This window comes from Acomys minous, assembly GCF_964271855.1.
Source record: "Acomys minous genome assembly, chromosome: 6".
Classification (NCBI taxonomy): domain Eukaryota; kingdom Metazoa; phylum Chordata; class Mammalia; order Rodentia; family Muridae; genus Acomys; species Acomys minous.
In genome coordinates this window covers 105809632-105834140 of record NC_140487.1, presented here as the reverse complement: position 1 = coordinate 105834140, position 24509 = coordinate 105809632, and the positions used below count along the sequence as shown (strand labels likewise).

Here is a 24509-nt window from a genome sequence, read left to right as displayed (position 1 = left end):
TTTAAATTGCCATTAGCCAGAGCACACAGGCGAAGAGAGAGCTGCCAGCAGAAAGCATGGCCCAGATCATAGGCGGATCTTCCCATCTCCAAAGATCTGAGTTAAAGGTGTATCGGCTCACCTCAGAGATCCACATTAGGGGAGGGGTCACCCCATGTCAGATGGTTAAAGAAATAAATGCCTCAAAGGTATGCCTAGCCATTTAGATTTTAGTCAGTTTCAGATGTAGTCAAGCTGACTTCCAAGAAGGGCCACCACTGGTTTGGAGAGATGGCTTAGCGGTTAAGAGCACTCACTGTCTGCTCCTCCAGAGGTCCTGAGTTCAATTCCCAGCAACCACATGGTGGCTCACAACCATCTATAATGTAATCTGATGCCCTCTTCTGGCCTGTGGGTGTATATGCAGGCAGAGCACTGTATACATAATAAATTAAAAAAAAAAAAAGAATGGCCACCACAGAGTTTCACAGTGTGACACCGGCTGGCCTGGAACTCCCTGTGTAGAACAAAAATTCAACACATCTGCCTCTGCCCCCTGAGTGCTGGGACCTCCACACTCATCTCAGAGTAGTTTTGTTTTGTTTTTTAACGATTTGTTGATTTATTATGTATACATTGCTCTGCCTGCTTGTACCCCTGGAGGGCATCAGATCACATTATAGATGGTTGTGAGCCACCATGTGGTTACTGGGACTTGAACTCAGGACCTCTGGAAGAGCAGTCAGTGCTCTTAACCACTGAGACATCTCTCCAGCCCCTTCAGAGTAGTTTTTAAATGCCTCCAGACACCACATAGCAAGAGCCCTGTCCAGGGACAAAGTCATGACTCAGGACGGCCCCCACCTCTGATCAGCAACTGGGGAGGGCATGGATCTGTGCACAAAATTTTAAAGAGACCTCAAGCCACACCTGAATGAGACTAGAGACTCCTACACAGCCATAAGATGCAACTCTTACTTTGCCAAGTTTTTATTGAACTAAAAAAAAAAAAAAATCAACATCAAACACTGCAGAACAGATACAAACTGGGCAGGTGTGGGAGAGCTGATCCGCTTTTCCTCTGGTTCAGCACTGGTAAGGGAATCCACACTCCTGTTCCGGTGAGTCTGAAGGGTTAGGCGTCTCTGGCAGGGGACACGCAGAGCCACCTCCATCCACAGGGCCCAAAGAAGGGTCTGGGATTGGTCCAGGGGGATCTGCAACTGCAGATACTGCAGAGGATGGGAGAAGGGGCTCCTGGCCTGGGGGCCACAGTGAGGCCTGGAACTGTTGAGTCATGGTCACTAAGACCCTGAGGTGTTGGAGTAGGTCTCGGTGGAAACAGGAAGGCCTATGGAGGAGCTGCCCACGGCCAAGGCGAGGAAAAATTGGTCCTGCTGAATTGAGATGTTGGGGGTGGCACCAGCCTTCTTCCGAGGACCTCTGTCCTCTCCCACGTTCCTGCCTCCCCCTGCCTCTGGGGAGGCCCCGGGGAGTACAAACAGTCCTTGGAGCCAGGCTGTCCTTGGCCAAGCTCTGATTTGAGGCCTCCTCATGGGGAGATGATCCTCTCAGGGTGGCCTCTGAGCTGTCCTCTGGCTGGTAGCGTCTCATCTCCACTTTTTTGCTGAAGGAGACAGTCTTTGGAACCTTTTTCCGCATGGGGCTGGGCACAGCTGCGTCTGGAAGCCCATCCTTAGGGAACAGCACAGCTAGTAGCAGGCTCGTGTGAGTAGCTTCAAGACCTGCAAAGAGGAGGAGGACGGGGTCCCAAGACCTGGAGGAAGTCTGCATGGATTCCTCAAAAGCTACTATGGATCTGTGGGTTTGATCAGGACCACTTCCTGGCAGTGAGGTGGGGAAAAGCAGGCAGGCAAGTGAGCCTGTCTCAGAATGCGTGGTCTAAGGTGATCAAGGGTCATCTGGTTACCCTCCCAGGGGTTGGTGTCATCTGTCCTCATGCCTACCATAAGGCAAGGTATGAATGAATGAATGAATGAATCATTCAATCAATCAAGATGATTTAGTGGGACCCTGTGAACAAAGGTGTACCTAGACAAGCTGGCAGCTATGTCCCAACACAAGCTGGGCTTTTGCCCAGAACGGCCCGACAGAGGACATGCCAATTTGCCTCCAGAACTGGGAACTGCAGCTCTGGAAGGTCTTAAAGCTTTTTTTTTTCCTTCAGAGCAGGCAGGCACATACTGTTCTTGAGTCCCTGAAGTCCTTTTCCACAGGTGACTTCCTAGGGCCATGCCTACACTGACGCCTGTCCTGAAGCCAGGCCTAGCTAGGTCAGCTGCAGATAACACCTATCCCTCCCGCTGGCTGCTACAAGTCTTTCAGTAAGCTGTCTGGATCTGCCTCCGGCCCGGCTACACTTTACTTGGATCAAATGTGGCTGCTCTGTAGTTCTAGATGGGTGTGTGACCGGCTCTCACCTGGGCCCCCCAGGGGGCGCAGTCTGGCTGGCAGAGGCTGGAAGGCAGGCAGGGGCAGCAAGATCATCGTCACGGGCTCCACAGATGCCAGGCAGTGGCACTGCTTGTTGTTGAGGTAGGAGTAGAGCAGACGGTAGTTCTGGATGTCCCGAGACCCATGGGGACAGAGTCTGACCACGCAGATGTCCTGGAGGATACAGGAAGCAGTAAAGGAGCGGCAGCCATCCTCTAAGCCTGCAGGAGCACTCAGACTCAACAGACCTCTGCAAGCCTATTTCCTTCTAGAACAATGGTTCTCAGCCTTCCTGATGCAGCTCTTCATGCTGCGGCGCCCCCCCCCCCCCCCCCCGGCCAGAAAGGCATTTTTGATGTTACTGTAATTCTGCTACTGTTATGAATCATGATGTAAATTTTTGATGTGCAACCCTTGTGAAAGGGCCGTTTGACCCTCAAAGACCTTGTGACCCACAGGTTGAGAACCACTGCTCTAGGAAGAAACAGGGAAGCTGGGGAGGGGGAGGGGGGATGGAAAGTGGAGGGGGAGGGGAGGGGAGGGGGTTGTCTTGCCCAGGGTCACTGGTGAGCTAGGAAGGGAGGGAAGAAGCTGAGAGGAGAGGGAGCAGGAGAGGCAAAAGGAGAGGATGCTCTAAGGGCAGGCAGCTTACCCTTGCCTTGGCTGGGCACATGCTGTCGAGAAGATCCCAGACATTGTTTGGGGGGAGGCAGCCCGCTGAGCGAATGACCTGCGGCAGAGCCTGCGGGCAGGTGGTTGGTCAGCACCCAGCATCCCACCCTCTTAGGCCAAAGCCTGAGGAGAAGAAGGGTAGTGTATCCAGATCCCGCCCCCAGGGGCTCCCCCAGAAAGCTCTAGCTGCCCCCTGGAGACCTCCAGTGTGTCCTCGCCAAAGTTCCATGGGCTCTCACTCACTCCCTGATTAAGTTTAGCTCACCAGTCACTCAACAGTGACTCTTAAAACCCTCCTGGTGGCGCAAGCCTTTAATCCCAGCACTCAGGAGGGCGGATCGCTGTGAGTTCGAGGCCAGCCTGGTCTACAAAGCGAGTTCAGGGCAGCCAAGGCTAACACAGAGAGACCCTTTCTCGAAAAACAAACAAACAAACAAACCCCTTCTGTGAACTGAGAGGCACCAGGATGTTCTCCCTGCAACTCCTTTGCCTTATTCCTTAGAATAGAGCTATTAGCCTCAGTGTGTCTCAGAATCAGGCTAAGTAAGGTGTGCCCTCTGTCCTCATGCTAAGTTAGCACAGGGCTCATCTGTAAACCCAGTGGATGAATAACCAACCGGGCTGAGAAGTATGTGAGGAAGGGGCCTTGTAAACAGGAGTGGAGTACCTGGATGAGCTGACAGCTGTGCCCTGAGATCAGCTGCGCCTTGGCCCGGAAATGCTTGATAGAGAACATATCCAGTGAGCCTTCCCAGAGGGGAGGGCTGGGCAGGCCATTTTTGGGTCCAGCAGGCATCTGGAGTCTAGAAAGAAGGGCGGGGCAAGGGCCACGCAAGCGTCATTCATTAGGATGTTCCTCCAGCATCCCCTTCCTTTGCAGAGCCAGTACCGTGTCCTCATGGCAGAGAGCTGAGCACTGACCGCACGGCTTTGTGCAGGAGGGAACCAGGAAGCCGCACAAGTTCCGTCTCACAAGCAGACGGCTCGAAGACATGGGAAGACTTAAGGTCATACAGGAAGGAAGCTCCTGCAGAGTGTGTGTGTGTGTGTGTGTGTGTGTGTGTGTGTGTGTGTGTGTGTGTGTGTGTATTGTTGCTCCAGCTGGTGGCCTCCCCAACCCATGCTTCTGGGTTGCTTGCCTCCTGGCTGTCAGTCCCATACCTGTCCTGTGGTTCTTTGGGGGGTGTCTCTCCAGCTTTGAGCATCTCTGAAGAGGGCACAGGAGCTGGATCTGGGGCTTTCTGGATGACATTTTCCTCCATGTCCATCAGGACTCTGGAGAAGCCTGGCAGTTTAGTTGAGGATTTCCGATCTGCAAAGAGCAGAGGCAAGGACTGACATGTGTACGAGGAGACAGAAGCCAGCCCACAGCTCCATTCCAAGGTGACCTGCGGCCCAGCCACTGCCATTCTGACACCTTCCCACTGGGCTACCCACCCACGTTGCGGCTGCTGCCCGCATGTGGCTCTGGCGGGCTACCACTGACATCCTTCCTGGCTTCCCTCCCACCGTTGCAGATGTGGCAGTTAGTATCCCAAAGGTGGTGCTGATGCTGATCTGTGGTGTCCTCCAGAGGGCCTGGCAGGGCCTGTGGGCTGCACTCTCTGGGTACCATGGGTTCCTGCAAAGCACAGGGACAGAGAGGGATAGATGGCAAGGTGGTCAGGAAGGTCAGTAGCGCTCAATAGGTAGATCCTCGAGAAAGTGGTTTACTTTCCTAAATATGTTTTTATATTCCAAGGCCCTAGAAATTTATAAAAGAAACTTCCGGAAGTTAGCTGAGACTCCCGGCCAAGCACTGGGTGATGCATAGGGAGCTGTGTGGGAAAGTAGGGGGAAGGAGCAAAGGACCTGGAGGTGACAGGGGCTTCACAAGAACCACCTACCCAGGGCCCAGAGGGGCTTGCTGAGACTGAAGCACCAACCAAGGGCCACGATGGACTGGACCTAGGCCCCCTACAAAGATGTAGCTGATGGGCAGCTCAGGCTTCATGTGGGGCCCCTCGTAAGGGGAGAGGGGCTGTCTCTGACAATGGACTCTCTTGCCAGCTTTCCAATCACTTCCTCCTGGCAGGACTGCCTTGCCAGGCTACAGGGGAAGGGGACAATCTTTTTTTTTCTCCCTTTTTAAAGATTTATTTATTCTATATACAGTATTCTGCCTGCCTGTGTGCCTGTAAGCAGAAGAGGACATCCAATCTCACTATAGATGGTTGTGAGCCACCATGTGGTTGCTGGGAATTGAACTCGGGACCTTTGGAAGAGCAGCCAGTGCTCTTAACCTCTGAGCCATCTCTCCAGCCCCAAAGCGGACAATCTTGATGTGGCGTGGATGGGAAGGGGCGCTCCCCTTTTCTGAGGAATAGGGGAAGGGGAGGGGGAAAGGGGAGGGGAGAAATGAGGGAGGGTGGGACTGGGATGTGAGGGGGGATGGGGCTAAGACCAGGATGTAAAGTTAATTAATTAATTAATATTGTAAAAAATTTTTTTAAATCCCACCATTCATTCAGACACCTGTTGAGACGCTGGGTAGTTTTTCACACTTTCCCTATGCAGAGGGTCTGGGGGAATCCTCCTATGATAGCTGAGGTCAAATATTCTTTGAATTCACATTTTGCCCATTAATTGCAGTAGAGACATTTGCCCCCCACCTTGTAGGCCCCCCCCCCATCGGCAGACTGTGTGGCAGACTGTGTGGCTAACTATCACCTCTGCCGCTAGACATTAGGGTCACCTCCAGTTGCCACTAGCAGGAAGCCCCGGAGGCATATCTGTACATAGTTTTTTCCCCTAACTTGTGCATCCTTTCCTTAGGTCAAGTCCCCAGAAGCAGATGACAGAACCCAGGAGAATAAATACTCTAATAACCTCCCCCCTCCCCCCCCCCACCCCCCCGCCCCACCAGAACAGAAACCCTTGCGCCAGGAAGGTTTGAAAAGCTAGATCCTCAAAACACTGCCAGGCTCACATCCCCGCTCCACCCCAGTGAGCTGAGTCCAACGGCTGAGTTTCGGCAAGGCGGTGTCAGCAGTCGCCATGTTCCAATGAGGTGCTGTTTGTAAAGGGGGCATATGGCAGGTACTCAATAGGGAGTGAAGGTCGCTCTTCTCTGTCACCTTCCCTTCCCCTGTGCCATCTCCTTCCTTCCCTTCCCCTGGCACTTTCTCTACACATGCCTCCCTCTCCAATGCTGACACATCCAGCGCTTGGCTTGGGCTGGGGAGCAGCTGTGTCCCCTGAGGGCTCCTCTCTGCACAGGCAGTTGATGCTTCTTGGCTTGGATGCTGGGGAGTCGGGTGGGAGGTGGCAGGAAGTTTGTCTTATCACACTCGCTGTCATTCCCCCCGCCCCCCAGGGCCTGGCACCCAGGAGAGAATCAACAAGTTTGTACTAAGAGGATAAACGTGAGCCAAGGGGCTCGCCTGCCCTCCGCCCATCTTCTGATCAGAAGCAGGCGACAACTGACCCATAGAGACCCCAAACAAGCCAGAGTGGCCTTCTGAGGGTGATGAGTGTGGGGCAAGAGGAAGGTCTTGCTGGCCACGGGACACTGAGATACCGGTTAGCCATGTTGGGGCAGGTGAGACACTGTACACTAAGCAGGCTCTGGGCAAGATGGAGGCGCTCCACTGGAGGAGGATACAGGATGTGCCAGGGCATGGAGCTGACCCATCAGTAAAAGGCCTAGATACTGGGCCTCCTCCAGGTGTAAGGGCAAGGTCAGGCGGGCCTCTAGCCGGATTGTGCGTGGTTCCTTACCCGTGGCTATGCCAAGCCCAAAAAAAAAAAAAAACCCATTGATAAAAACAGGTGTCTGTTTCTAACCTTTAGAAAAGCCACTGCTTGAAGCCACAATGGCTGCAGTGACAAGCCTTAGTGCCCCTCTTTTTTTTTTTTTTTCTGTTTTTCTGAGACAGGGTTTCTCTGTTTAGCCTTGGCTGTCCTGGACTCACTATGTAAACCAGGGTGGCCTCGAACTCAGAGCAATCTGCCTGCCTCTGCCTCCCGAGTGCTGGGATTATAGGTGTGCGCCATCACTGCCCGGCCTTAGTGTCCCTCTTGTTCTTTTAAGTGTCCTGGAGCTAGGCTAAAAGAAAAGGAGACCAGCGCCAGGCCTATTGCCCCCACCCATTCTCAGTGCCTCCACCACGAACAGCAACGATTGCCGTCCCTGCTAAGCCTGGACCATAGGGCCAAAGGAGTATGAAATGGCCTTGCTCGGGGGTGGGGGTGGGGGTGGGGGTGGGGGGGTGGGGGGTGGGGACAGGTAGGAGGGGGGTGGGGAGCGCGGCACAGTTAGTAGTACCTGTGCCTATGTCAGGCCCTGCCCCTTACCATCAGGTCCTCCAGGGTCAGCATCTGGTCCGAGTCCCGCGGGATCTCTACCTCCCCCTTGTGAGTCAGTTTGGAGGCGGGAAGTCTGTACAGCTCCTTCTGGTATTGCTCAATGATGTCCAGGCCCTGCAGAGGCCAGCCAAGCTCAGCCGGGGGCCTCTGGCAACCGAGCGCCCTTCCCTCCTTCAGGCTTCTCCCTTGGGGGAGGGGGGCCTCGTTTTCTAGCCCGTCTTTGCTCACTCAGAAAGCCACCCCCCACCCCCCCCACCCCCCCCACCCCCCCCACCCCCCCCACCCCCCCCACCCCCACCCCCCCCGTCAGCCCTAACCCCTCCAGGTTCTGCTCACGTCTCACCTCCTCTAAGGAATATTCCTGAACTTGGCCTTCACCCAAGTCAATTAGGCCTCTGGCTACCCCATCCCACCCCCTCCCCAGAGAGGCTGTGGTGTCTGGAACAAGGATGCAGGCTGAGTCCCAGGTGGGCCATTAATAAAGATTTTAAGGATTAGTTTGGACTTTTGGCCACCGCTTTAGTTGCCCTAACCCTCAGTGTATCTATTCTCTGGCGATTAAGAGCAAGGTGTTAATAAACACAGGTGGAGGGCTCTGGTTGGCTCGAGGTTCAGAGTAGCCACTTAGCTGTCATTCCCTTTGCTGACCAATGTCACCTGCCCTGGATGCCTGTCTCTTCTTTTCCAATGGTGCAGGAAGAGAGGGGTCCTGCACCCCCCCTCACCCCCCCACACCCCCCAGGCAGATGGACTCACTCCAGGATGAGGACATGAATACTGGGCTTTGATTCCGGCCCTGTGTTCATTACCCTGACATGCTTGCCTGTGCACATGTGTACATGTGGGTGTGCATGGTAGCGGGTGCATGTGCTCGTGTGTATAAATGCATGTAGAAGCCAGAGGAGAATCTTCGATGTCCTTCCTCAGGAGCCGACCACCTTACTTTTTGAGACAAAATCTTTCACTAGGCTATATCTCCACCTCCCCAGCCAACACTGGGATTACAAATGACCAGGCCGTTGGGTGGTAGTGCATGCCTTTAATCCCAGCACTTGGGAGGCAGAGGCAGGTGGATCGCTTTGAGTTCAAGGCCAGCCTGGTCTACAAAAAGAGTCCAGGATAGCCAAGGCTACACAGAGAAACCCTGTATCAAAAAACAAAACAAAACAAAACGACCAGGTGAACTCAGGGTTTCACGCTTGTACAGCAAGTTCTCTGAGCTGAGCTCCCTTCCCAGTCCCTACCCTGGATTTTTAAAATCATTATGTATACAATGTTTGCCTGCATGTGTGTCTGCCCACCAGAAGAGGGCGCCAGATCTCATTATAGATGGTTGTGAGCCACCACATGGTTGCTGGGAATTGAACTCAGGACCTCTAGAAGAGCAGGCAGTGCTCTTAACCACTGAGCCATCTCTCCAGCCACGGGAGTTTTTTGTTTTTTGGTTTTTTTTTTTTAAGACAGGGTTCCTCTGTGTTGCCTTGGCTGTTCTGGACTTGCTTTGTAGACCAGGCTGGTCTCAAACTTACAGCGATCTGCCCGCCTCTGCCTCCCGAGTGCTGGGATTAAAGGCGTGCGCCACCACCGCCCAACCCTGGAATTCTTTTTTTTAAATATATTTTATTAATTTATTCATATTATATCTAAATTGTTATCCCATCCCTTGTATCCTCCCATTCCTCCCTCCCTCCCATTTCCCCCTTATTCCCCTCCCCTATGACTGTGACTGAGGGGGACCTCCTCCCCCTGTATATGCTCATAGGGTATCAAGTCTCATCTTGGTAGCCTGCTATCCTTCCTCTGAGTGCCACCAGGCTTCCCCATCCAGGGGGCGTGGTCAAATATGGGGCACCAGAGTTCCTGTGAAAGTCAGATCTCAACCTTGGAATTCTTAATGGCTGCTGCACAGCGGCTGTGCTGACCCCTCAACTACACAGCTGCTCCCGTCCTATGACACCTACAGTGCCTGGAACAGAAACTTAGCTGATTAGTGCAGGCCCTGGTTGGACTTGGGTTATCAGCTCTCCCAGAGCAACACCTTAGCCTCCTCTCCACCTCAGCACCTCAGCCCTGGACTAGTCCCATCTGCCTCTGGCCACCAAGCATTATGCCAGCCTTCCCAGAAGCCAGCTCAATGCTGTGCCTTCCCTGTTCCCCAGAGTTCCATGCAGGGCGAGGCCCACGGGCAGGGCGTGGGAGGGTTTGACTGAGGAGGATGGGATTGTGGGGCCCCTTTTCCAAACCTGAGGTTGGGATGGAAAGAAGAGCACAGGAGACTTGCTCACGGAAGTCCTCTCAGCCCCTTCCCCTCCCCCCACACAACCCAGTTCCACAGAGAAGCAGAGTGTGGCCTCTTTCCCTCCCCTTTGTCCTGGAAGGCTCCCCGGCTTGCTTTCTGTTTTCTCCAGCTCCTTGTCAGTCCTAACTGTCCGTCTGTCCTGGTTCCTCTCTCCTACTGCAGGGCCACCCTCCCTACACATGCCCTCCCACCTCTTGTGACGTGTCCACTCAGCTCACCTTTTTCTCCTCCTGGTCCCGCCAGCGGGACAGCTCCTTGGGGGCCAGCTGGATTGAGCTCATCTGTACCAGGTCGTGTGGGGTGACATCACAGTGAGCCACTTTGAGAAACAGCTCCTGTGGGGGAAGAGAATGAACGCACCATTCCACCTGAGAGCGCCCACTCCAACCTGCCGTCTTGCTCTCCCGGTATCCCGAAGGGAGGGCTGAGCAGGCAGGCTGAACCTCTCCCCCCCCCCCCCCCCCCGCAGCTCACGGAGTTTCGGGGATCTCTCAGGTTAAAGAGCAGGCTGCGGTACTTGGTCTTGTAGCGGATGTTGGTGTCTTGGGTCAGGTGGAAGAGGGCTGCCTCGATGCCCTCTGCAATGCCTGCTACCTCTTCTTCCTTCAGCAGCAGGTCAGGAAGCTCCTGGGCACTGTGGGGACAAGTAAGCCCCAAGGAGGGACTGTCCACTCCCTCAGCCCCAGAGGGAGATGCGGGCGTGGGGAACCTCCTTTCTATTGTGAGTGTTTCCTCATGGAGGCAGCTCCCCTATCCTACCCCACCCACCCACCCCCGCCGCCCCAGCTCTATGAGGAAAACATGGTATGTCTTCCATTTATCTAGGGAGAGCTCAAGTTCAAGGCTCAGCCTAAGGCGACACAATGGACCAGTGGCAACGCAAGTGTCGGAAGCCAGGCTGCTCGGCGCTACTAAGGGAGCTGTGTCTGTGTGGAGAGACTCAAGCCTGGGTTGGGGGCTGAGAAATCAGCCAGAGGAAAGGACCAAGCTGGGTTGAGGGGAGTAAAACATCAACTGAGGCATGGGTACACACAACCCTGATGCACCACTGACTTGTGCAGCCTTGGCCAGCTCCTGCCTTCTCTCAGCTTCCTCTGTAAGTGAGAACCCTGGCCTCAGATCTCTGAGACCTCACAGCCCGGACTCTCCCTGGAACTGAAGCCACGTATTACCGATACCCAGGGTCACATGGCAGCTCGTCACTGGCTGTGTGGGCCAGGGACCACCCCAATGCCCCAAAGGTTTGGACACATACACGCTCACTCTCACGCACACTCACACACATACAAGCACTCACTCCTACATACACACAGTCAGTCACACACACACACTCACTCTTACACACACATACACACACACACTCCTCACGCACACTCACACACATACAAGCACTCACTCCTACATACACACAGTCAGTCACACACACACACTCACTCTTACACACACACACACACACACACACACACTCCTCACGCACACTCACACACATACAAGCACTCACTCCTACATACACACAGTCAGTCACACACACACACTCACTCTTACACACACACACACACACACACACACCCTCCTCACGCACACTCAAATATGGTCTGGCCCAAAGCTACACACGATAGCCTGTCTGCACAGCTGGGAGGTAGGGAGCAAAGCCTTACCGAGTCCATAGCGCCTCCTGCATGGCACGGACCACGGTGGTTCGCACTTCAACATCCAGGGGCGCACTTTCCTGTTCACCTGCGGTAGAGGGAATGTACCATGCGATCCTGAGGACAGCAGGGAGCACAAGGAGGGGCAGATTTGAGGGGGCTTGGTTCCCCCATCTGGGGTCCTTGGGAGGAGAACTTTGGGCTGATGGGGAGTAAAGGATCCTAGCAGGAGCTGGGAGCTGGTTAAGAATCCTCCCCCAGGGGCTGGAGAGATGGCTCAGAGGTTAAGGGCAGTGACTGCTCTTCCAGAGGTCCTAAGTTCAATTCCCAGCAACCACATGGTGGCTCACAACCATCTATAATGTGATCTGATGCCCTCTTCTGGCTTGCAGGTGTACGTGCAGGCAGAGCACTGTATACAACGTAATAAATAAACCTTAAAAAAAAAAAAAAAGAATCCTCCCCCTGCTGGGGCATGGTGGCACATACCTTTAATCCCAGCACTTGGGAGGCAGAGGCAGGTGGATCACTGTGAGTTCGAGTGATTTACAAAGCGAGGCCAGGACAGCCAAGGATAACAAAGAAATCCTGTCTTGAAAAACGAAAAACAAACAAACGAAAAGAATCCTTCCCCACTCCCATCCCCACCCCCACCCCCACCCCCGGGCTCTGTGGACCATCACCTGGGTTCTCTGCCCTCTGCTGAAGAAGCTCCATAGTCTCCGTTCCTGTAGGCTCACACTGCAGAGAGAGACAAACATGGAAGAGACATCCACTCCAGCCAAAGCGGTCTAGTGCGGGGGGGGATGGGCGGGGTGGGGGCTGCATTTACCCATGGCCACTCAGCTCCTATGAAGAAATCCCTAAGGAGCTTTGGAGCAAGGATGGCATCTAAGAGCGTTCCATGACCCTGTTCCAATAGGAGAGTGGGAACTCTGGTGCAGCATTACATGTGGGTCGGCTGGGGTCACAGTAGATAAAGCCTTTCCAAACACAACAGAGGAAGAGCATCCTCCGCACCCCCAAACTCCCAAACCTAATAGAAAGAGCACCCACAGATCCCAGGCCAGTAGCCAAGTGAGGTAACGTACTTCTGAACACTGGGCCTCAGTCTGACGTCAGGTGGAGGGTCCCACGGCGGGGGGGGGGGGGCGGGGGGGGGGAAACGGGACAGGATAAACCTCTAGCCCCCAGGCAAGGAAGCTAGCTAGCTTTGTACCTGCCAACTGACAGGGTGAGGAGTCGTAAGCCTTCTTTTCTTCCTCCTTGCTGAGCTAACCTCCATCAAGTCCTCAAGAGCTTCAATCTGTCCCCCTGGCTGGCTGCAGCTGATGGCTCCCAGGAGCTGGATCACTGTCCCAGACCAGACCTGCACGAGAGACCATGTCACTGCTCTGTCTCAAATAGTCCCCTGCCTTGGCTTCAGCTGCTTATTTACAGTCTGGCCTCCACCAGCCTGTGACCTTCATAAAGACAAGGTCGGTACTATACCACCGCCCCCCACCCCCCACCCCGCCCCCCAGTGTCCACAAGAGCCTGGCACATAGTAGGGCTCACTAAGCGTCTGCTGCCTGGCCAGCCTCTGTCCCAGGAGCAGCGCCACCTGTCTTTGCATTCTTTCACCCCACCCCTCCTTCAGTATCAACAGGCTCCACGCTAGGATCTTTGTCCCTTCCTCTCCGCCATCCCTCAAGAAGGACGCCCTTGTCCTGGCTCCACCTCCATTTCTCATGCCTCGGCCGGAAGCTCTGTGAAGCTAAAGCTACTATCACCCGTGTATTGCTCCTGGGAGAAATTTTGTCATGGCTATTTAAAAGTTCGAGCAGTTAGAAGGCTTCTAGCATAACGCCTTTCACCATGACTACAGGAGACTCAGTGCTCCTTTGGAGCCTCGAAGTTGTGCCTTTTCAGGACCGCTAAACAGAGAGTGAGGGGCTGTTGTACACAGTGTTTGGTTCTTTCTCCTTTTCTTGGTTCCTTTGGACTTCTCTCTCTCTCTCTCTCTCTCTCTCTCTCTCTCTCTCTCTCTCTGTTTTTTTTTTGTTTGTTTGTTTGTTTTGTTTTGTTTTGAGACAGGGTCTCTCTGTGTAGCCTTGGCTGTCCTGGACTCACTTTGTAGACCAGGCTGGCCTTGAACTCACAGCAATCCCCCTGCCTCTGCCTCTTGAGTGCTGGGACGTGCACCACCACGCCCAGCTCGGACTTTTCCTCTACGCACGCGCACACACACACACGCGTAGTGGGGAGGTGGGCAGCAAGGTTTTAGTGATGCTAACCTTCAGCATGAAGAAGGCTGGCATCCCAGAGCAAAGGAAGATGATAAACAGCAGTATGCAGACCGAGCACTCATACATAAAAATAAATAATATTAAAAAAAAAAAAAAGAGGAACACGTACGTAGTGCACGATCTTCACCCCACAGGGCACTCTCCTCTCCTCCTTGGCGAGAAAACAAAGAAAGTACGGAGATTAGAATCCAGGGGACCCAGTAACCCAGTCCAGAGAATTCACCAGAACGGGGTGCTTTCGGGCCTGGCATTGGTAAGAAGACACCGGACCCAATCCAGTGTCTACGAATGGGGCGTTATTAATACACTGTGACATATCCAGGCTATAACTTCCATGTGGTTATTAAACAGGGGAGAGAGTCATTAAAAATGTACCTTCTCCCAGGGCCTGGAGGGCACACGACCTGCCCGAACTCACTGCTGCCTCAGAGCAGGAGGGGGTGTGTGCTGGGCTACAACCTCACAGATGAGGAAACTGAGGCTTCAACTGGCTGTAAAAAGAGCCTAAGCTACTGAGCTGAGCAGTTAATGGTGGGACTTAATCTTCTCTGACTCCACAGTCCCAGACGTGCGGGGCTCTGTGGAGCCATGGCAAGATTCATAGACTGGTGTCGTGATGTGTTATTGGGAGAAAGGGGGGGTGGGAAATAGGTTAGAAAACAGTGTCTGTTGCATAAGCCCATTTATGTAAATATATATTTATAGATGCAAAATAGATGTTATCTCTAGGGAATGAACTCCAGAGAGACTTTCATTTTCTACATGTGTACACTTGGGAATTGATGTTATTCAAAATGAGCACGTATTTCTTTCATAACCAGAAACATATTTTTTATTAAAACGCAAGTGCAGAACAATATATGTAGCATGCTACCGTTTGCGTTACAGAGAGAATGAATTTTTAAATGTGTATTTGCTTGACTACACATAAAATATATCTGGAAGTCTCTACAGATCCCAATAGTGCTGCCTGCCGGTGGGGACAGTACTGGGTGCCGGGAGAGATACCCAGCACTCGGTTTCTTTTTCAAACCATGGGATGAATCAGCCTTTTAAAAAAAAGTAATTGAGAACAAGGGAGAAAGAGGGAAAACGGGACACAGGAATGGGGAAGTGGGAGAAGTATTAGAAGCAGGCTGTCCTTCGAAGTTGAAAGCCTTTTGGCTGGCTCTGGACTCAGGGGTCCTTCCAGCAGCCTCAGGAGGCTCAGTATTTCAATGTACGAGACAGAAGGCAGAACAGGATGATGTACATTAACAGGATGATGTACATTAACAGGATGATGAACGTTACAGACAAAGGGAGAGAGAACTGCAAGGGAAAAAGACGAAAACAATCAGATTCAGTTGGGAACCAAACACAACTTCTGGAAATAAAAACATAATTAAAATTTAAAAAAAAACTTGGTGTATAGGTTTAATAGCATATTAGACACAGCTGAAGCCAATTAATGAGCTGGGAGATAGATTTGAAGAAATTATCCAGAATAGTCACAGCACAGAGACTGTGGAGCAAAGTCAAGAAGATGCAAATGATAGGAGTGAGCAGGACTAATTAATCTAACTAATTAGGAGAGAGGAAAGAAAAAGTGGTGGAGGCAGCACTTGAAGGTGCACAGCTAAGATTCTTCCCAGAACTGATAAAAGAGAGCAATTCACAGTTTTTTTTTTAAAAAAGTTCCGTGGAGTTCAAACAGGAAAATTAAAGGAATCTCACACCTGCAGACATCAATCCCCAATAATAAGAAAAGTCAAAAAGCATCAGGAAAGGGGGCTGGAGAGATGGTTCAACAGCCCTTTCAGAGGACCTGAGTTCTGTTCCCAGCACCCACTTCTAATGGCTCCTGACTGCCTGTGACTCCAGTGCCAGGGAGAGTAGACGCTCTCTTCTGACCTCCAAATGCATGCACATGTGCACATGCACACACACAGTGATGCATAGACACACACACACACACACACAACTTAAAAGGGGGGAGAGGCTGGTGAGACGGCTCAGGGATTAGGAGCACTTGATGCTCTTGCAGAGGACTGGGGTTCAGTTTCCAGCACTCATATTAAGCAACTCACCAACCACGTTTAACTGGGATTTCGGGGGACTCTGATACCCCTTCTTCTGGCTCCAAAAGCACCTGCGTGCATGAGGGTACACTCAGGTGCACATATAAATGCATACGTCTTTTTTTTTAAAGGCATAACAACATAATTTTAAAAATCAAAAAGAAAAATAATGGCCAGCGAGAACATTAAAAGGGTCCGCTGCTGTGGAGGATGACGTCATCAGCGCCGTGAATTCCCTCCCCCATCCTCAGGTCGGTTCCCATACTGTCATTAGCATGTCGGACACAAGAGGAAACTGAGGCACAGAGATAGGCTAATTAGCTGGCAAACCAAAGAGCTGACATTTAAATCCAACTTGTCTGATCCTAGAAGGTGCCACCTTCACCCACCATGCTACAGCATTCGCTAAATGGCACTGTGCCTATGAAAGGGACGGGCACTTAGCCAACCAGCTGGCTCCCCAGTGTCCCTAAGAAGAAGCAGGAAATTATTTTCAAGGTGCTCAAACGAAGCACCCATCCATAGTCACTGTAGATCAGGGCAAACTCTTTTTTTTTTTTTAAAGAATAAGATGAGAAAAATAAGCAGAGAAAAACAGAAGGTGCTCTTCATGATAATTGTGTGTTACTCAGCAAACAAAATATACTTACGGCAAAATGAACCAAAAAGGCGAAAAAAATTTAAAAAAGCGTTTAAGGATGAACCTGAGTTGGAAGGAAAAACAAATTATCCCACACGAGGAAGATAAGCTGCAATGAGAAACTCTGGGCCAAGAAGAAGAAAAATATCGTGGGAAACCTAACCACTGTCGAGAATGACAATGATGGTGTGTAATTTGGGGAATTAAAAACGTAAGAAAGGACCAATTTACCGGATAACAATACTACACAAATTGGGAAGGAGCATGCTTGGAATTAAACCATCCCAAGCCCCCTTGTACCATTTAGGGGGAGGATGCATCCTTGGGTAAGTGAATTATTAGTGTTAAGGTTCCCACGGGAGCCACCAAAAGGGTAGAAGCAGGACACGGTAGGGAAGACGGGACAGTCGCAGACAAGCCAGCAGTTGCGAGAATGCACTCAGCTCTGTGGCGCGTGCCTGCGACCTCAGCAGCTGAGGCAGGAGAGCCGTGAGTTAAGAGGCCGGCTTGGGCTATATAACAAAATCACTTCTCAAATGGGAACAAAGAGTAATACATAAATGAATTAACATGCCATACAACTACAAAAATTATACGGGTTTTTTTTTTTTACTTATTTATTCACTGATTAGAAAAATATGCTTATTTGCTCCATTGCAAGCAACACAACAGGCAGGGGGGAAAAAAACCCAGTTATGAAATATAAGCGCTGTTTCTAAAATATAATGATGAGGAAAGCCAAGAGTCAAAATTGAGTAATGTGAAGCCAGGCACACGCCAAGCACAACAAAACACCACGACAGCGTAAACAGCAAAGAATAAGAGACTTCAGAGCGGGAATAACAAAGTCCCAAAGACTCAGCGATGTGCAGGTTTACCAGAGGGTTACAGCTCGGAACTTATAAGCATTAAATGACATAATCTCAAAAGCCAGGAAGCAAAAGCTGACAGAAGTACAAGAAAAAGACAAATTCACCATTACAACAAAACACATGTGTTTATCTCTGAATCAGGGTGACAAAGCAATTGGTAGGAATAAAAAGATTTGGCAAAACAAATAACCGACCGCTCTAACCTCCACAGATAATACTGCCCCTAACAATGACAGAGAGCAGATTATTTTCAAGTATACAAGTAACGTACATGAATATACTGCACAGCCCGGGCCATAAAGTGAAGTTTAGCAAATCCCAAAAGATTAGTATTATTTATTTAATGGGCGGTTGCCCCCATGTAAGTGAACCGTGTGTGTGTGCCTGGTACTTAATGTGGCCAGAAAAGGGCACCGAATCCCCCGAACTAGAGTTAAGAGGTGGCTGTAAACTTCCTCGTGGGTGTTGGGAACCGGACTTGGAGCCTCCGCAAAAGCAGCAAGTGCTCTTAACATTAACTCATCTACGGTGGTTTGGGATGAGCATGTCCCTCCTGAGGTCATAAATTTGAATATTTGGTCCCCAATTAGGGGGAGCTGTTTAGGAAGGATTAGAAAGGTCTTGGAGGTGGTGTGTCGCTGGGGGCAGCTTTGAGGTTTTAGAAAACCGGAATTCCTTGTGTCTCTACCTCTTGATTGTGAATCAAACTGTTCCTCTCTTCTTTCACAAATTTTTTGGGTTTTTGAGACAGGGTTTCTCTGTGTAGCCTTGGCTGTCCTGGACTCCTTTTGTAGACCAGGCTGGCCTCGAACTCATAGCGATCCACCTGCCTCTGCCTCCGAGTGCTGGGATTAAAGGCGTGTGCCTCCACGCCTGGCTCTTTCACACATTCTTAAGTCTCTGTTATGGTTAGGGGCAGTATCATCTGCGTAGGTTAAAGCAGTTGGCTATTTGTTTTGTCAAATCTTTTTTTTTTTACTCCACGAGGCAGTGATGGCAAACATCTTTAATCCCAGCAGTCAGGAGGCAGAGGCAGAAGAATCTCTGTGAGTTCGAGGCCAGCCTGGACTATGGATCAAATTCCAGGCCAGCCAAGGTTACACTGAGAAATCCTGTCTCAAAGAAATTAAATTAAATTAAATTAAAAATCTTATTTATTTCTACCAATTGTTTTATCAGCCTGACTCAGAGATACATGCTTGTTGTCATGGTGAATTTGTCTTTTTTCTTGTAGGTGTCCTCATCTTTTGCTGTAGCTCTGGGGTGGACCTGAGGGTCACTGAGTTGTGAGGTCTTTGGTTTATGTTATAAAAGAAAAACCCTTTCTTTTGGAAGTTGCCTTGACCACGGCATTTTTTACCACAACAGAAAAGCAACTAAGGGCTGGAGAGACGGCTCAGTAGCTAAAAGCACTTCCAGCTTTTACAGAGGTCCCAGCACCCACATGATGCTCGCGCACAACAGTCTGTAACTCAAAGCCTAATGTTTGGCGCCCTCTTCTGGCCTCTAGAGGCACTGCACAAACACGGTGCACTTAACATACACACAGACAAAAACACTTTTATACACACACACAATAAAAATAAATTTTAGGCTCATGTAAGTGTCCAAGACCCCTCGTCGTCATCTATGCAGCACTGAGTCCGCGCCTCTGTCTTCACAGCGGCCATGCCGCTGAACTTCCCAGTTCAAGGGCGCTGTGGGGCCATGCCCATGCTGCTGGCTGACCAGGGCCAGAGCCGTTCACCAAAGAGACCTGGATGCAAGGCTTGCTCAAGCCCACCCGTCTGTATGGGCAGCTCTGCAAATTTGAGGATGGAGACCTCACCCTGTACCAATCTAATGCCATCTTGAAGTACTTGGACCGCTCCTTTGGGCTTTATGGGACAGATCAGAGGGGGCCTGGATACGGTGAATGACGGGGTGAGGGCCTTTGCTGCAGACACAGCACCCTCATCTACGCCAGATGTGAGGATGGTAACAGCGACTACGTAAAGACCCTGCCTGGCCACCTGAGGCCTTTTGAGACCCCACTGTCCCAGAACCAGGGAGACAAAGCCTTCATTCTAGGTGACCAGATCCACTTGCTGGACCTGCTGCTGATCCACTAGGTCCTGGCGCCTGGCTGGCTGCCTGGACAACTTCCCTCTGTCCATCTTAGTGCCCGGTCCAAGATCAAGGCCTTTCTGTTCTCCCCCCTGACCATGTGAACCATCCCCTCAATGGCAACAGCAGACAGTGGTGGGTGGAGGAGACAGCTGTTTGTCCCCTTTTCCCCCGGGTCTAATAAAGTCTGCAGCCGGGTGTGGTGGCGCACGCCTTTAATCTCAGCACTCAGGAGGCAGAGTCAGGAGGATCTCTGTGAGTTCGAGGCCAGCCTGGTCTACAAAGCCAGTCCAGGACAGCCAAGATTACACAGAGAAACCCTGTCTCGAAAAACCAAAAAATAAATAAAAAATAAAGTTTGCAAGACAAAATAAACAAATAAATAAAAATTTAAAAAGAAGAGGATATGACACAAAAACAATTTGTAATAGAGTTATATAAAAACATTGAGGCTAATGTGTGTGGGTGCTGCAAACGTGGTTTTTAAAAGGCTCATTTGTAGCTTTAAGTGACTTTATGGAAAATATAAAATCATAAACTAAGTATCATTTTAAGGTGTCATAAAACAATGTGCCGAAGAAAGACAGCACTGGAAACAGAAAAACAGATGGACAAAATCAAACACGGACTCTGAAGGAAGCAGTTTCCTGGCCAGGTTGACCACAGGTGACCACAGGTGACCACAGGTGACCACAGAAGAGGGAGGAGCTACAGCTGGACGGAGCTGGGGTAGTATTTATGAACACGCGACAATAGGGCCATCCTATGGAACTGTCTGGGAAGGATTGGAAGGTGCATTAACAAGAAGCCGTTGTGAAATATTCATGCCACTATGCCAATGAGTCTGCAAGTGCAGATTACATGGACAATACTTCTAGATCACGGATACATACCTACAGAAAATATAACTCAACAGAACTGACTCAAAACATAGTCAGTAGAGTTGAGACAGAGGAAAGGCTGAGTTACCTCTTCCTGAAGCACTGGGCAGGTGCTGTTAAAAATCCACCCAAGTCACCATCAGTGTTAGTGATAAACGGTGGGGGTTGCTTCAATTTTCCTACATCTATCTATGTAGGGAGGCATGCTACAGAGGTGAGAGCAACTTGTGTGTGTGTGTTCTCTCCTTCCTCCATTTGGATGCCAGGGATCAAAGTTGCTTGGTGGTAGGCACCTGGACGTACTAAGCTATCTCATTGGCCCCATAGTCTATAAGTGTGTACTATAAATACCCCTTCTGACGTTCATTCTCCTGTTAGCAAGATGCCACTGGTGATGGGGCAGCCTGACTCCCTAGGTAACACTATTGGTCTCTCGCTCGCTGCCTGGAGTAAGCAATCTATTAGCCCATCAGGTGGGCTAACTGCCTTCTGTCACTACCAGAATACTCCACAAACGCCGCCATCATCATCATCATCATCATCCATGATGGTCTGGAAAGATTAGCAGGTAAGAGCACTAGATGCTCTTCCAGAGGACCTGGGTCTGATTTTGAGCACCCACATGGTGGCTCACAGTGACCTGTATCTTCAGTTCCATGAGTCAGATGCTCCCTTCTGGCCTCTGTCCACATCATACATGCACACGGTGCACAGGCACGTATGCAAGCAAAACATCATACACATAAAAAATAAAAAATGAGCTGGGAGCGGTGGCACACAACTGTGATCCCAGCACTTGGGGAAGCAGAGGCAGATGGATCACTGTGAGTTCAAGGCCAGCCTGGTCTACAGATCGAGTCCAGGACAGCCGAGGCTACACAGAGAAACCCTGTGTCAAAACACAAACAAACAAACAAAAAACAAATAATTCCAACCTCATAGAAATTACCCTAGAAGACAGTGGAACCTCCACATCAGCTATTTCAGGACAGTTAACTCATCGATTGAAATGCAAAAAAACAACACATTCTTCTTAATAAGAACTCAGCAAGTAGGACGGACACACACACACACACACACACACACACACACACACACACACACAAACCCACCAGGACATTATCAAGTCAGGTTTGTTCCAGTAAGGCAAGATTGGCTTACCATTTAAAAACTCGTTAACTTTACTACATTAATAAATTAAGGGGTAAAATCATATGACCATCTCCCCAAATGCACTGTGCTTTCAGAATAATTAGCAATCCAGGGACAGAAGAAAGCTTCCCCAGCCTGCTAAAACACATCAATAGGAAAACATTGCGGACGTGACGCCCTCAACAATCTCATTTAAGACTCAGAGCAAGTCAAAGTTCCCCACAACCAACGCTCTCCAGGGCTATATTAATGTAGCGGACAAGGAGGAGAGGGGATAATACAAAGGATGGTACAGGAAACAGCACAACTGCCATTTGTCCGCACGGAACTGCATCTATAGAACACAGAGACAGCCCAACAGATAAATTATACGAATTAGTAAGAGTTCAGCAAGATTCCTACATACAAAATCAATGAGCAAAAATCAATTGTGTGTTTTTTTTTAATATGCCAGCAACAGCCAGACACTGCCATTTTTAAAGTTAGCACATTATATAGGCTTCAAAAATATCAAGTAGTAACGAGTGCACATATTGTGGGCCCTCTGATAGAAAGAACGCACGCCCTAGGAAGATGCAAGAGCCCCGGGCACCGCGTCTACTTCCAATCAAAGCTCTGATTCAAACACCAACTTGGAGGAATTAAGGGAACCAGAGCTTAGTCGGCCTGCAGCCTGACTGTACTGAGGAATACTGGGAGAGTATGCAAAGCACACTTCTGAGAGTCCTGTGGTGGGGGGGTGGGGGGTGGTCTCTAGGAGAAAATGAAGTGTGGGGGGGGGGCGGGGGGAGCACACTGAACGTGAGCAGCGCCATCCTACTAGCTAGATGGAACCAGAGGGTAAGAGGAAGTTGGAAGCAAGGGTGGCTGCTCGGCTTCCCGGTCACTGTGAGCCCACTCTGCCATACCTGAGCGCCCAGCCATGAAGGCTTAAAACCTCTGAGGTCACACACTAAAATAAATCCTACGTGGGTGGTTCTGCAATATCTCTCACAGCGATAGAAGAACACACACAGGTCTGGGCAGTGGTGGCATGCACCTTCAGTCCCAGGCTGACTCTCTGAGTTCAAGGCCAGACTGGTCTACAGAGCTAGTTCCAGAACAGCCGGGGATACACAGAGAAACCCTGTCTAAAAAATAAAGAGAGAGAGAGAGAGCGAGAAGAACCATGTTTAACTATGAAACAGGAATGCAATGAATTATAGAATAAGCGGCCTCATTTCTTCAGCTTGCTAGGAAAAAACAAAAAACAAAAAACAATCAAGAGCCAGGGAGAGCCCGTGGAATAAAGAAAACATGAAAGACTTATCAACCACTTAAAATGTGCAGACTTCATTTGGACCCAACATTAAAAAGCAAACTATAAAAATAAATCAGGAGCTGGATGTGGTGACACACACTGCTACCCCAGGTGGAGTACTCATTTGAGGCCAGCCTGGCCTACACAAGGAGATCCTGTCTCAAAAAAAAAATTAATATATATATTTAGATCTACGGGTGTAAATCAGTTGGTAGAATACTTACCTAGCACACACAAGGCCCTAAGTTCGATCTCCACCACCATATAAATTGGATGCAGTCATACATGTGTACACACACACACACACACACACACACACACACACACACACACACACACACAATCACAACACTCAGGAGGAAGGAGGAAGAGGATCAGAGTTCCAGGTTGGGCTGGGGAATGTGGCTCAGTTATAAGGAGCTTACCTAGCATGCATGAAGCCCTGGGTTCAATCCCTAGCACTGCATAAATCAGGCACCCCTGTGCACGCCTGTGAGCCCAGCACTTAGGAAGTTCAGGAGTTCAATGTCATCCTCACCAACATACTGAGTTTCAGACCAGTCTGGGCTACACGAAACCCTTGCCTTAAAAAATATATGACAAGTTTGTGCCGGGCGTGGTGGCGCACGCCTTTAATCCCAGCACTTGGGAGGCAGAGGTGGGCGGATCGCTGTGAGTTCGAGGCCAGCCTGGTCTACAAAGTGAGTCCAGGACAGCCAAGGCTAACACAGAGAGACCCTGTCTCGAAAAACCAAAAAAAAAATATATATATATATGACAAGTTCAAAGCCAGTCTTGGATATATACAACCTTGTCTTTTTTTTAAAAAAAAAAGATAATAAAATAGAATAAATAAATCTATTGGAAGTCCAGTATTTAATGAGGTTTTGAGGTTTGGTTTGGTTTTTTTTTCCCCCCGCAAGACAGAGTTTCTCTGTGTAGCCTTGGATGTCTTGGAACTTACTCTGTAGACCAGGCTGGCTTGCAGCTCGTAGAGCTCGGCCTGCCTCTGCCTCCCAAGTGCTGGGACTAAAGGCGTGCACCACCCATCGCCACCACTACCGCCCAGTTTGAATGAGTATTTAATTGTTAATACTATTAAGAAATTGTTGCTAAATTAAAGGGAAGGTAACACTGGGGGCTAGAGCTGGGTGAGAGCACAAAGGGCTTCATTCCAGGAATCAGAAATCATTTTCTGTAAGGAGCTACAAACAAACAAACAAACAAAAAACAAAAACAAAAAAAAACAGAGCCAGTGACAAAGACTGTGTCTCCTTGACCCTAACTCTATCCAGGCTCCTTCCCCGGTGCTTCTCAACCAGCTCTCACACTTTCGTCTATAAGGACTTAAAAGCTCAGGACTACATCCCTAAGATGACGCTAGACTTAAGTCACCTGCCTGAGGAAGCCCAGTCGGGGCCTCGAATTCACTGCTTGCTCCCGCCAACACCTGCAGGCAGGGCCTGTCCCCTCATCGTTATCTGCCACCCAGAAGAAAATTATTCTGCTTACACTTATACCAACCTTTGGGATTTTCATTCCCCTCACCAACTCCCTGCCTGCCCCTCCCCTATTCGTCATTCTTTAACATACACAATTGTTTCTGTACAGAAAGGAGCTAAGAGGGCCCCACGGTGGTGGCGCACACCTTTGATGCCAGCACCTGGGAGGCAGAGGCAGGCGTGTCTCAGTGAGTTCGAGGCCAGGCTGGTCTACAGAATGAGTTCCAGGACAGCCAGGGCTACACAGAGAAACCCTGTATTAAAAAACAAAACAAAACAAAACAAAAACCAAAAACAACAACAACAAC

General features: G+C 50.2%; 1 protein-coding gene and 1 pseudogene across 5 annotated transcripts in view; one reads left to right on the top strand and one right to left on the bottom strand.

Moving 5' to 3' along the window:
- Positions 1-946: 946 nt before the first annotated feature.
- The window catches only part of SPOCD1 (SPOC domain containing 1), a 30413-nt gene continuing 6850 nt past the window's right edge, over positions 947-24509 (bottom strand). For 3 of the 4 annotated variants that reach the window (XM_084787163.1, XM_084787161.1, XM_084787162.1), the window contains exons 2-14: positions 13798-13839; positions 12620-12769; positions 12084-12141; positions 11410-11488; positions 10226-10385; positions 9970-10086; positions 7441-7566; positions 4543-4726; positions 4267-4417; positions 3773-3908; positions 3086-3175; positions 2421-2607; positions 947-1724 (exon numbers count right to left, since the gene is read on the bottom strand). In XM_084787163.1, coding sequence (XP_084643289.1) covers positions 1066-1724; positions 2421-2607; positions 3086-3175; positions 3773-3908; positions 4267-4417; positions 4543-4726; positions 7441-7566; positions 9970-10086; positions 10226-10385; positions 11410-11488; positions 12084-12141; positions 12620-12685 — 2013 coding nt within the window. In that variant the 5' untranslated portion in view covers positions 12686-12769; positions 13798-13839 and the 3' untranslated portion in view covers positions 947-1065. The remainder of the gene's footprint in view (positions 1725-2420; positions 2608-3085; positions 3176-3772; positions 3909-4266; positions 4418-4542; positions 4727-7440; positions 7567-9969; positions 10087-10225; positions 10386-11409; positions 11489-12083; positions 12142-12619; positions 12770-13797; positions 13840-24509) is intronic. The other variant, XM_084787160.1, reaches the window with a different exon arrangement.
- On the top strand, positions 18929-19547 carry LOC311599079 (glutathione S-transferase P 1-like; annotated as a pseudogene). The gene has a single exon. The product of its transcript is annotated as a glutathione S-transferase P 1-like (transcript).